Source organism: Panicum virgatum, chromosome 7K (assembly GCF_016808335.1).
Source record: "Panicum virgatum strain AP13 chromosome 7K, P.virgatum_v5, whole genome shotgun sequence".
Taxonomy (NCBI): Eukaryota; Viridiplantae; Streptophyta; class Magnoliopsida; order Poales; family Poaceae; genus Panicum; species Panicum virgatum.
The window spans coordinates 23,885,797-23,898,016 of NC_053142.1; the positions used below are offsets into that span (position 1 = coordinate 23,885,797).

The 12,220-nt window shown below is 44.7% G+C and overlaps 1 protein-coding gene across 1 annotated transcript; it reads right to left on the bottom strand.

Moving 5' to 3' along the window:
- On the bottom strand, positions 1–9,892 carry LOC120640583 (putative B3 domain-containing protein Os04g0346900). The gene is made up of 8 exons (XM_039916458.1): positions 9,716–9,892; positions 3,437–3,713; positions 2,403–2,485; positions 2,024–2,312; positions 1,758–1,924; positions 1,204–1,473; positions 963–1,127; positions 1–561 (listed from the first exon to the last, which is right to left on the bottom strand). Exons 3-8 carry the CDS (start codon positions 2,412–2,414, stop codon positions 307–309), a joined length of 1,158 nt encoding a protein of 385 aa, XP_039772392.1. The 5' UTR covers positions 2,415–2,485; positions 3,437–3,713; positions 9,716–9,892; the 3' UTR covers positions 1–306.
- Positions 9,893–12,220: the final 2,328 nt, after the last annotated feature.

The following is a 12,220-nucleotide window of genomic DNA, read 5'->3' on the forward strand; positions in this document are numbered from 1 at the left end:
TTGTTAGTGCAACTTGAGCAGATGCAGATCGACCTGCAGTTTTTATGGCTACTAAAACTTTGGCAGTTGGCCTCATCTACATTTTCAAGAGGGAACCCAGTGGACACTAGTGCATGCCTTAACTTGGCTTGGCACTTAGGCCTGTTTGGGAGAGAGAGCTTCTAGGAGTGTCGGCTACTCCAACGAAGCCCCAAACAAAAGCTCCCCCAAACCGGCAACTTACAGACAAACTTGTACATTCCATGAAACAAACAGTAGCATCCAGTGCTTTCAAACAACAGACCATCAGAGAGGCGAATTGATGCACTACCAGGTCCTATCTTCTCGACGATCGACCGTGACATTCCACAGGGCAGTTTCTATGATGTGCATGGTGCAGACATCACCCACCCTAATCCCATTATCGCGGCAGAAACTCTTCCAGCCTCCAACCAGCTGGCAGCAATTCTGGTACGGGTTTAGACGCGCCTGCCAAGACTTGGTGCTGCTGGTAGAAGTTTTGAGCGTGATCATGCAGTGTTTTTGAAGTCCAATCGCCTCACAGAAGGGCAGTGGCAAATTCTACAAGAATTGTGGTCGCATGTAAGCAATTGTTGACAATCACAGAAGTCCAATCAACCAACAAACTATGTCAGCAATTGTTGACTATCAATGTATCACTGTGGATGAATAATGACTCCTAGTGATGTAGTTTCTTATCATTTTATTTTCTGTTGTGATAACACGGATACATATATTCAGTAACTATAGCATCAAATAAAGATGTAGGTTCCTGTCTCAGCATTCTGAAATGTAAGCTAGTCAGCAGAGGGCTTGCATGCATATACAACAGTAACAGAGCCCTTTAAAGTCTTGCATGCATATCCTAGCATATTTCAGTTCAGTTTTTGCTAAAAGTTGGAACATGTTTATCCTATTTATAACTTTTTACTCACAATCAATAGAGAAATAGTTGTGCTTACGAGGTGATTTTCAATTGTGCTGGCATTGATCTCCTTCTTTATCCAAGCAGGTGGCCCAATCTCAAAGACACTTTTTGTCCGACTCTTGTTCAAATAATTCATGAAGCCTTGAAGCATCTTTTGTCCATTAGTATTTGACTTGTCTTTCTTGCTCTTAGGGCTATCCTGTTAATCCCAAGTACATGTTAATGTTAATAATTCACAAGACAAAAAGGGACAAGTGCTTCAGCATGTAACTCACATAGCAGAACTGATTCATCTTTTCCTCATGAGTCGTGATAAGTACATTCCACAGTGTGGTTTCGATGACATTGAAGGTGCAGGTATCCCCTTCCTTGAGATGGTTCTCCTCGCAGAACTGCCTCCAGCCCTGCACAAGCAGGTAGCTGCTATTTTTGCATGGGAGTCCACGCACAAGCCAAGACTTAATACCATCTGTTCTTGAGGTTCTCAGTGTTATTGTGCAAGGTTCCTGCAGCCCAATAGCATCACAGAAAGCTTTTGCCAAAGCCTGCAATAATTGCAACATATATAAATGAATACATTATGTAACATTATTTCAAATCTAGTATGTCAATTCATTGACTAGTTTCATCATGTTAGCATGCACATGTATTATCAGTAGTTAAAGACAATCGAACAAAGATGTTGGCTCAATCTCTCGATAATGAGAAAACAAAGCTGACATAAGTCTGTGATGCCAATAAAACCATGACTTAGAATGCTTACAGCTCATATTCCTATCGAACATATGATTTTATCTTATTAAATAATGAAATGCAAGGTTGTGCTTACAAGATGCTTTTCAAGTGAGTTGGCATTGATCTGCTTCTTTATCCATGACGGTGGCCCAATCTTGTAGATCGAGTTCCTTCCTAATGATGTCTTGTTCTTACGCTTACGCTTCTGAATGGAAACAGATGATGCTTTCTGCAACTTCTCACTATGTGGTAATGTTGATCCTTGATAAGACAACAGAGACATTCACTTCAGTATTTAACTCATTCCAATCCATTACTAGAAGATTCAAAATATAATAAAATTATGTATCACTTGCTCACTTTGTTGAACTCTGTTTTCCTTCTGCTTGGAATCTCTCTGAAATCCATCAGAGCCAAACACTTTGACAGTAAAAACCATGTTGCCCTCGTACCTTATCAGCAGGGCATTAGATTCAGTAATGTCATGAAACACCATAAACTGTGACCAGCCACCTGTGAAGAACATGTCTGATCGATCCGTCTCAAGCTTAATGTTATAAACTTTGCCATTGGGGCCCAAAACAATGGCCATACAATTGTTCCGGTGCTCTTTGGGGATGTGCTGTTGCACAAAGTTAGCAGGTATTATCTGCAATAATACAATAAAAGGGTAAAGTGAGGCCATTCCAGTAAATGAAAATAAAGTGAGCAAAAGAATCAGCAGCAACAGTCAGCGAACCATCTTTTCCATGAAATCGGTTGGAAGCACAATGATGAACTGTGGCTTACGAGTGGTGGCTTTGCCACTCACGGCTGCTTCAGCTGAATAAAGTAAGAGTTAGAAACAACCAGTTTGAACTGGAAATAGAAATTCATTCTTAGCACTTACGAATTAGAAGCAGGCAAGAGCACATATACCATTTCGGTTCAAATATCTTCTTGCAAAGCTTCCCTATCCCCAATTATTAACAAGAATGTTTTAAATCTTTACAGAATCAGGTGCACATTTTAAGGACCCAAACATTACAATGTTAAAATTAGCTTTGTAGCATCCAAGTTTGAACACAAAACAGAAATCTACTTTATCATAAAAGGAGATAACATGCTTTTTAAAGTCTCTCGGAGAGTCTCACCCAAGGAAAAACATGTACCCCCTAATAAATCAGTTCACATTGATTAGCAAATTACGACCACTGGATTCTATTTCTTTGGGCTTGAAAAGAGAAGATACAAAAAGATAGCTAGCGCTTACCACAAAAAGAAACTAGCCGTGCAATTCTGTGGGCTGCTAGGCTACATAAAGTAATCACTAAATGGAAATCATATACTCTTAATTCTGTAAAGGTAACTTATTGCAAGCTCCTGATCCCCAATTATTTTGAACATAGTAATTTTGCCCCCCTCTTGATGTAGAATAACATTCGCATTTATAGAACTACACCGTTGCAGCATTACAATTAGGTTTCAGAGGCCAAGTGGATCACCCACATTACTGATAGATGTTCCATTTTAGGCAAACGGTGGTACTGCAAGAAGAGGGGTTACAATTTGTTTCCTTTCTCAATCGAAATTGGGTTTACAATCTTTCTTATCTTATATAAAAGAGGGTCCGCAGTGAGGGAAGAACAGGATAAAATTACAGAAAGAGCTGAAGCACCCATCAAATTCAGGTGACTAATTCCCAATTCATCTGAGACTCCGACAACCGGAGAAGGAACCAAATTCGCAAGTCTTGAATCCTAGACTCTTGCAAAGGCGCGGAATCTTTGTTACCTGGAGGCGGAGCTGGATTGACGAGGTCCCTGAGGCAGCGGGTGTCGTCGAAAGCCTTGAACGTGAGCACGCCGCGGCCGCGGTGGCGGAGGACGAGGAGCCACCCTGCGTCGACGCCGCACGCGTCGGCGAGCTCGGGCCAGCCGCGGCCCAAGAAGGCGCCGTCGCCGTCGCGCCCGACCTCGACGCGCCACAAGGCCTTGCCCTTGCCGCCGAGAGGGCCGACGACGAGGGTCTCCCCGGCGCCGATCTCCTCGGCGAGATCGTCTGGGATACGCTGCAGATTGGAAGAAAAAGATCAGCCATTTCCCAGAGGCGCCTAAAGAAAACGCCGGTGTTTACTAATCAGACTGTCGCAGGTGAACGGCAGCAGCACCCGGAGGTGCTTGGCGGCCGCGGCGTGGTCGCCGGACGACGCCATTGCCTCGGTGGCGGAGGACAGATTGGAATTTAGGTATGGCGCGATTAGACTAATGAAGTCAATTACTACAGTATAGCATTTATGTTAATGCTAAAATAATTGACACCAACTTTGAACACGTATTGTCAGCAAAATTTGGCCGCCATACCTGCCCTACCGAAGGGGCGTTTAGTTCCCAAAGTTTTTTGCCAAAATTTTTTGCCTCTTTTTTGGACACATGAATGGGGTATTAAATGCAGGTAAACGACAAAACTAATTGCACAATTTGGATGTACACGACGAGATGAATCTTTTGAGCCTAATCAGTGCATGATTAGCCATAAGTGCTACAGTAACTCATACGTGCTAATTGTGCGGTTAAATGCCTCAAAAAATTCGTCTCGCGGTTTCCAAGCGGGTACTGAAATTAGTTTTTAAATTAGTGTCAAAAAATTCTTCCGACATCTGGTTAAACAATCGATTTGACAACCAAAAATTTTTATTTTGAGAACTAAACGGTGCCCGAGCGCTCCGCCACTACAGTCGGCAGAGTGGGGCTTTCCGCGGGTACCAGTAGACTCGAAGAGTAGAAGTGAGACCCTCGGGGACTTGGGTACCCAAAGCCCATACTTTTTTGCTATTCGGTACTTCTGGCTAGAGGTGTCAATTGGTAACTATTAGGTGCTCCTCCAATCCTCTCTAGTTTAAAATTTTGTACTAATTCTCCAAAATCATATCTCAATTTAGAAAACTAGTACAAAATTTTGAACTAAAGAGGGTTGGAGGTGCACCTAAGGGCAGTGGCGGATGCAGGATGAGAGGCAAGGGGGGGCTGAAATAATGGTGATATTGATTTGTGTGAAAATTTAATGATAATTTGATGCTTTTGCTACAGTATTTTACGTGTAATTAGGGGAGCTTGGGGGGCTGGAGCCCCCCTGCTGGATCCGCCGCTGCCTAAGGGTCACACATTTGCACATCTACTTCTCGCCAAAGATATACATATTTTGATCCTTGAAAAAAATATTTTGCATTTCTGGACTCTGGGTCTCGGCGCCACAGGTCCTAATGGCGTCGAGATGACACATCTTGGCGTCGTTGCCCTTGGCGCCGAGCCCTAGGGTCCAATCTACCGAGGCAAGGCTGCGTGGCGCTAATGTGGCAGCCAACTCGGCACCATAGATCTTGGCGCCGAGCTCAGCGCCACAACACCTAGCGTCGAGCCTCGGTGCCAATATCTGTGGCTTCGAGTTGGCTTCCGTAGCCTCGGCCGCTCCTCCATCCTGCGCCACCACCCTCTTTCTCCGCAAAGCAAGAAGCATCGCCACCTTTCCCTCGTCCGCTCGCACCAACGTCGCCGCCCCGTTCGCCGAGCCGCCGCCGCCGTCCGTGCTGCTGGCTCGGCCCTCCACCACTACCTCGCCAGCATGTGTGGCGGGGAATCTGCCGGCATCCGGCTTCCTTGACCTGCCATGGTGCGGTCGAGCCCCCCCGGGCATTGAGGTATGATTTTTTTTTCTTATTTGTTTGGTAGTTTGCGTTATTATGAATCTAATGTATGAAGTTAACAGTTTAGTTGGTAAATTGAGTGCAGTATAGCAAATTAGGTAGTAATTTAGTTAGCACTTTAACAAATTAATTAGCAATTTAGCAATGTAGTTTGCTATTTAGCTAGCAATTTTGTTAACATGTTAGCAATTTAGTTAGCAAGATACTTTTGCTATAAATATAGCAATTTAGTTAGTATTTCATTTAGCGATTTTTATGGATGTCTGAACATATATTTACCAGTAAATGTACATGCTGAGTTATTTTCTATATTGCACCAGTAATAACTCTCATGTTGTGCATATACGAACTAGATGGACAATATAGTGACTGTGTACCATGGAGGAAGTGTGGAGCTCGATCAGTTTAACAATGCCAATTTTCTTGGAATGGAAATGGTTCCTCTGATATTCGATGACCGGCCGATGTTTAGTGAGCTGATTGCTAGGGTTTGTGATGAGCTTCAATGGAATTCAAATGAGGAAGCAGTATCAGTGGAAGGGGTTCTTCGATCAGTATGGTAAATTGGGCCAAGTTTACTATAGGCGACTGATCGGAATTGCATCTGAGGGTCAATGGGAGAAGCAGTGGCGTAGCTCACTTAGGATTTTAGGTGGGGCAAAACTTGCCTTGAGCTTGGTTTGTCAAGTCTAGAGCCTTCATTCAACCATGGCTGCTGTTGGGGTCTTTAATTTGTGATGCTAATTAAGCTGGGGCAGCTGCCCCATGGTGCTGTATGGGGAGCTCCGCCACTGGGGAGAAGTACGTTAATATTGTCATGAAGAATGAAATTCTAGGATTGGATTTGGTTGTCTGCAAGTTGTCAACCGATCCAAGGCCACCCGCGGTCTCTCCCCCTCTGTAATTGGAATTCACCCTCTCGTGGGTTCTCGCCACCTTATGACCCTCCAATACCAAATAGTGTGGCACATGTGGAACACACCGTTGTGGTCCATGATGCTGAATCCACCCCCAATGGTGTTGGCAATTGTCCTAGTGGTGCACAATTCCGTACTGATGATGTTGTTGTGGCCCCTCAGGAGATTTCGTTGAGCCAGAACCATCCAAGTAAAGTAAGTGTCATAATACCACGTTTTATTACATGTTCCACTGTTGATTCCAATTCAATTTGCACATAGCATTCTAAATTACAGTTACAATGCAGGAGACATTGCCGATAATGCTGGAGTTCCTCTTGTACCTCCATCATCAAATACCACCCGAGCTTTTAACAGTGTGCATGTACGGATTGAGGATGACGAGGAGCCTTACGAGACGACAAGAGCCGTTGATTCTGATGATGACCAGCCTGTACCACCATTGAGTGAAGAAGATATCGAGCTCATAAGACGATTCTGTTTTGACCGTGATCCACTTGTTCTTGTATTCAACGATCTCAGGCATTGTGCAGGTATATACTTATGCTGAAGATAGAGATGATGAGCTGCTAGAGGCTCCTGAGCCCGGGGACAACATCGATATTCATAAGGGTCTTGTATTTAATGACTTAGTTTCATTGAAAAGGTGGTAATAGGAGTATGCTGCGACTGGGCGCCGCTGGTGGGGAGATGACAAGAAGGGGAAGAGAAAGAAGAGGGCAAGGTAGGGGTAAACTTGTCCGTTCATGTGAAGCTGGAAGAAAAATAAAAGGAGAAGAAAGAAAACACGGCCGCATGCCTACTGCTGGCAGACAAGTTTAGATCGCTACTGAAAATTTGAAAACCTATAGAAGTGCAAAACTTGATCAAGTGAAATCCCTCGGAGGGAGTGTGTCTAGAGTGTGTTGTACCCCAGCAGGCCAGCATTGAACTTGTTTGAGCTTAGGGTGCTTTCATTTCTGAATCTATGGTGTAACAATGTAAAGTTGGCAACTCCAGTCCAGAGTAAACTATTTGCTTTCAATATAAAGCAGAGAAAAAGCGGTCTTTGGTCTAAAGTAAAATCCATTAGCTAGATGGGGTCTTTTGCAAAGTTTTTGCACTATATTTCACAAAAACTACACGTTCAAATGTCAGCTCAATCGTACCAGCTTGGAAGTCATTTGCACTTGCATTTGCACTTGCACTTGCATTGCCCTGGGAAGCCGTTGCACGGTTGCACTGGATATAAGAACGGTTACCATTGGCTCTGGGCACTCCCTGATGTGTGCTGCCATGATATTTCATTTCATTTCTAATAAATGCACTTTTTTGATGAGGTAATTGACACGTTTCGAAAATGCACAAATACTTGCATTCGTATGTGAGTTCTCGCTGCCACATACTCCCTCCGTCCCAAAATACTAGTCATTCTGGGATTCAAAATTTGTCCCAAAAAATAAGTCACCCTACTCTATTTAGAAAGTGCTTGTGCATGCAAGAATCAATTAGTGCCAAATATGGATATAATATAAGGGCAAACATGGTCATTTTACCTTCTTGTTAATTTGTCTTAGAATTTTCAGGATGACTAGTATTTTGGGACGGAGGGAGTAAGAGCCATCACTATCACCCATAAAAAAAACCCCACTCAGCTCTATCTTTCTCATTCTCTCCACCTTCTTCCTCTCTTCCCGTGCCTTCTTATTCCCTCCACCTTCTTACTTTCTTCCTATGCTCTGCCGGCTGCAACAAATAGTGGACCAGTGAATATTTAATGTAGAGTAAAAAAGTGCAGCCAATAGAAGCTAGATGTTTAATGCAAAGTTGAGGTGCAACAAATGAGAGCAGCCGGAGGAGCGCGTATGCGCCCGCTCGAGTGAGCGATTAGCGAGCCGTCCACTTTCTTCTTTCTCCTGGTTTCTCTTTCTTTTCCGTTGGATTTTGCCAGCTCCCAACCCCTCATAATCTTTGATAGAGGTTGAGACTTGAATGCAAGATGGGCATTCGAAGGAGGGAGAGAAGCCAGAGATTTTTCTCACCACGAGGATGAAAAGATGTCCGTCCGTTGCATCCGCGCTGTGGATCTCACATGTACCACCATGGGACTTGAGCGGATCGGAGAGCCGGAGACAACAACTACGCGGCGGCCGGATTGACACCCTAATGTAGCAGCTGGCTGAGGGCGATGTCGAGCTTGCAGCACACAGCCGCCCAAGAAGCCAAAACTTTTATCGCCATTCTTCAACAAATTAAAAAGAAAATTAGAACGTCAACAGAGTTGCCATTCTTCCCAACGTAGCTCATCGATATTGGAGTAGTTGCCAGAGAAGAGGCGCTCATCGAAGAAGAGGTCATCGGAGTTGAAGATGTATCAATTTGCTCTCTCTCTCTCTCTCTCTCTCTCTCCCTCCCTCCCTCTCTCCCTCTCTCTCTCTCTCCATTTTTTGTTTTCTTGACATCCCCCTCCCTTCCCTATCTTGTATAGTCGAAATATTGAGGCTAGAGGCCTCAAACTAGACTTTTCTGCTAAGATGATTCAACTGGGGCAAGAAAATAGTATGATTAGAGGCTAGTGCCAGAATATATTAAACATGGAGTGGCTTTGCTACAATACGCTGATGACACAATCATCTGTGTGCAGGATGACAGAAAATGCTAGAAACCTGAAAATGCTTCTCTACCTCTACGAGAGTATGTCAGGTCTTAAGATCAATTTCGACAAAAGTGAAGTGATTATGATTAGCCAAGATCAGGAAAAATCCCGGTTCTACTCAGAAATGTTTAATTGTTCAGTAGGTGAATGGTCGATAAAATATTTGGGGGTACCCGTTTCAGGCTCCAGACTGGAGACCTTTGGTGGAAAAAATCGATAAAAGATTGGATGGATGGAAAGGAGGTACACTTTCTCTGGGAGGCAGACTTACTCTTTTAAATGCCTGCCTCACTAGCATACCCCTTTACAACATGTCCATGTACCTACTCCCAAAAACTGTTGAGGAAAATAGATGTGATAAGAAGAAGATTCTTTTGGCGGGGGGTGCCTTGAGAAGGAAATATCATTTGGTGAAATGGACTAAGGTATGCAAAACAAAGAAAAAAGGAGGTCTAGCTAGGGATAAAAGATCTCAGGAAAATGAACATCGGCTTATTATGCAAGTGGTGGTGGAGACTTGAAAAAGGAGAAGGTCTTTGGCAGGAAATCGTTAAGAAAAAATACATGAAACAACACTGCATTTCCATGCTAAAGAAAAAACCATCGAACTCCCCTGTCTGGAATGATTTGCTGAAGGTCAAAGATGTCTATAGACAAGGGAGAAAAATGATAGTGGGTAATGGTGTCAAAACAGACTTTTGACAGGACACTTGGTGTACAGATGTCCCTTTTTCGGTCAAATTTGCTGAGTTGTTCAACATTTGCAATGAACAAAATTGGTCTGTGGCCGAAATGGCACAAAGAAGGTGTAGACTCACCTTTAGACGCTGGTTGGGAGAGCCCTTGCAAAACCAAATGAGAGAGTTGTGTGATATGCTGACCTCATATGCCTTGAATGAGGAAAATGATGCTCCAAAGTGGTGTTGGGAGAAGTCTGGTGTTTTCACAGTAAAGACTATGTATGAATAGCTGTGCAGTAACGAAACAGGAGCTCCTTATACGATGATTTGGCGAGCTAAAATCCCGCTAAAAATCAAAATCTGGATGTGGTTGGTGGAACATAACGCTATCCTCACCAAGGATAACCTATCCAAAAAGAATTGGGTGGGCGACATTCGGTGTGCTTTTTGTGGAGAGGACGAATCTATCCCTCATTTATTTTTTAAGTGCTGGGTAGCTAAATATGTCTGGAGTTTAGTTGCCTTTGTTCTTGGAGCCGATAACAGACCTAATTCCTTTGAGCAATATTGGCTCTGGATCCAGAGACTTTTAAAAAATAAAAAACATGTTTACTTGGTGGGATTGGCACCTATATGCTGGGCCATCTGGAAAACAAGAAATAAAGCCTGTTTTGAAAAGAGAATGATCTCATCTCCAACGGAGATAATTTGCTTAGCTAGCTCCTTTTTATCATACTGGGCAGGTCTTCAGAAGGGGAGTGCCAAGGAGGAGCTGGAGACCGGTGCAGAAGCTATCAAGATGACAGCGATCAACTTCCACCCTCGGGACACTGAAGATGAAACGGGACTGGTGCAGCTACAATGACCACCCCCTGCGTCACTGTCCCCATGGGAAGCTTACGCAAAATCTCTGGAGGCCCTGTGTAGCCATGTGGATGCTGTGATCTACCCTTGAGCGTTTTTACCTTTCTGGCATTTTACTTTGCCCTTGTCGTTTGCTGCTTAGAACCATTTTTAGTTTCAGAACCTGTTTCTCTTATTTTGGTGAAAGCTTCACCTGAACCTGCGCCCCCCCCTCGGGCTGAACCTAGAAGCGTTGTAATTTCGTTGCTTTACAGTAATGAAATTCGGGCTATGCCCATGGTGGAAAAAACTAGACTTTTCTATTTAGGTCGGGAGTATTTACAAGGATCGTCATATTTTGGTTCTATTTGTTTGGAGTTTGATGGGGGAATTCACAAAGGTTAATTTTTTTTATTTTCTTCGGTTTATGCATGTTTACTTTGAGAGAAAATTTCTTATTTGCCATCAAAATTTACAGTGCTTCCCTATTTGCCATTGAAAAAGTTTTTTTTTCCTTATTTGCCATTGAGCTAAACTTCGTTTCCCTTACTGCCACTTCCGTCTATTCCGTCATGATCTGTTACACAGGGGCATACAAATTTTTTCATATTGGCTAAACTGCCCCTTGCTCCCTTTCTATTTCTCTCCCCCGTGCTCCCTTTCTACCCCAAATTTCTCTCTCCCCACGCTGTCCTCACCAAACCCTAGATCTGACACTCTCCTCACCACGCTCTCTCCCGGCCTGGCTGCTCCCGTGCTGAGGGGCCGCACTGGCCGCACCCCCGCTCACGCGTGCATGAGCACGCCAGCGCTGGAGGAAGGGTGGGCGGGCGTGGCCGCGCCCCCCCCCCCCCCACAGGAGCGGCAGGGAGCCCCTCACGGAGCCCGGCGGTCCCCCTCCCGAGGCGCCCAGGGAGCCTGGCGGTCCCCTTCCCGAGGCATCCAGGGAGCCCGGTGACTCCATGCGGCCGCTGGCGCTGGAGGAGATGTGGGCGGCAGGGGCCGCGGCCCCCCACACGAGCAGCGCAGACGACATGTGCGCCCCAGCTCCCGCGCTGCCCAGGGGCAATCCGTCACTGCCGCCGGCGCTAGAGGAGCGGCGGGCGGTAGCGGCCGCCCCCCCCCCCCCCCCCCCCCCCCCCGCGGGAGCAGCCCAGGTGCGGGGCTTGCCCTCTGCGGGAGCCTCGCCGGAGCAAGCAAATGGCTATTGGAAGGGTGAGTACTCGCGAATGGCTTGGTTTTCCAGCACAATATTTTTTTCCTTTGTTTCAAGATGTTGCTAGTTCAGTAGAAATAGAAGAGATCCAAAAAAATTTGAGTTAGTTTTATTATTTTGGTTGATAGGATGGATGCTAGTTCAAGTTACTTACTGAAAATTAGAATTATTGGCAACCCAAAAAAGGTTAGGAAAGATGTCACTTGTTTTCTGTTCGAGAAGGTTGTTGATTCAGACACGACAAATTTTAAGGATTTCATTGAGTCCATCGTAAAACAGTATCCCCCAGGTTACCAGGAAGTTGTTCATGTGCACTATTATGATAGTTATTTGGCAGCTTTTCCTGAAGTTAAAACAGACCAAGAGTTGCTGTCAATGTTTCAGAAACACACCGAGAACAAGGTTGTTGACATGGCCATTACATACAATGAACCTTTGGAACCATATATACCAATCACTAAGTGGCCTAGTGCTAGTGATGTTGATTCTGATTTTACTTGTGATCCAAAGCAAAAGCAGCCTATGAACAAAGGAAAGCAGCCTATGAACAAAGGAAAGCCTGAACCTGAGGAGGAAAATTGTCC

What these genes read in the sequence shown, in the direction of transcription:
- LOC120640583 (XM_039916458.1), bottom strand. An exon ending in GGAAAACAGAGTTCAACAAA is followed by an intron (nt 1,925 to 2,023) that starts GTGAGCAAGTGA and finishes TGTCTTATCAAG; the next exon opens with GATCAACATTACCACATAGT. An exon ending in ACTCACTTGAAAAGCATCTT is followed by an intron (nt 1,474 to 1,757) that starts GTAAGCACAACC and finishes CAATTATTGCAG; the next exon opens with GCTTTGGCAAAAGCTTTCTG.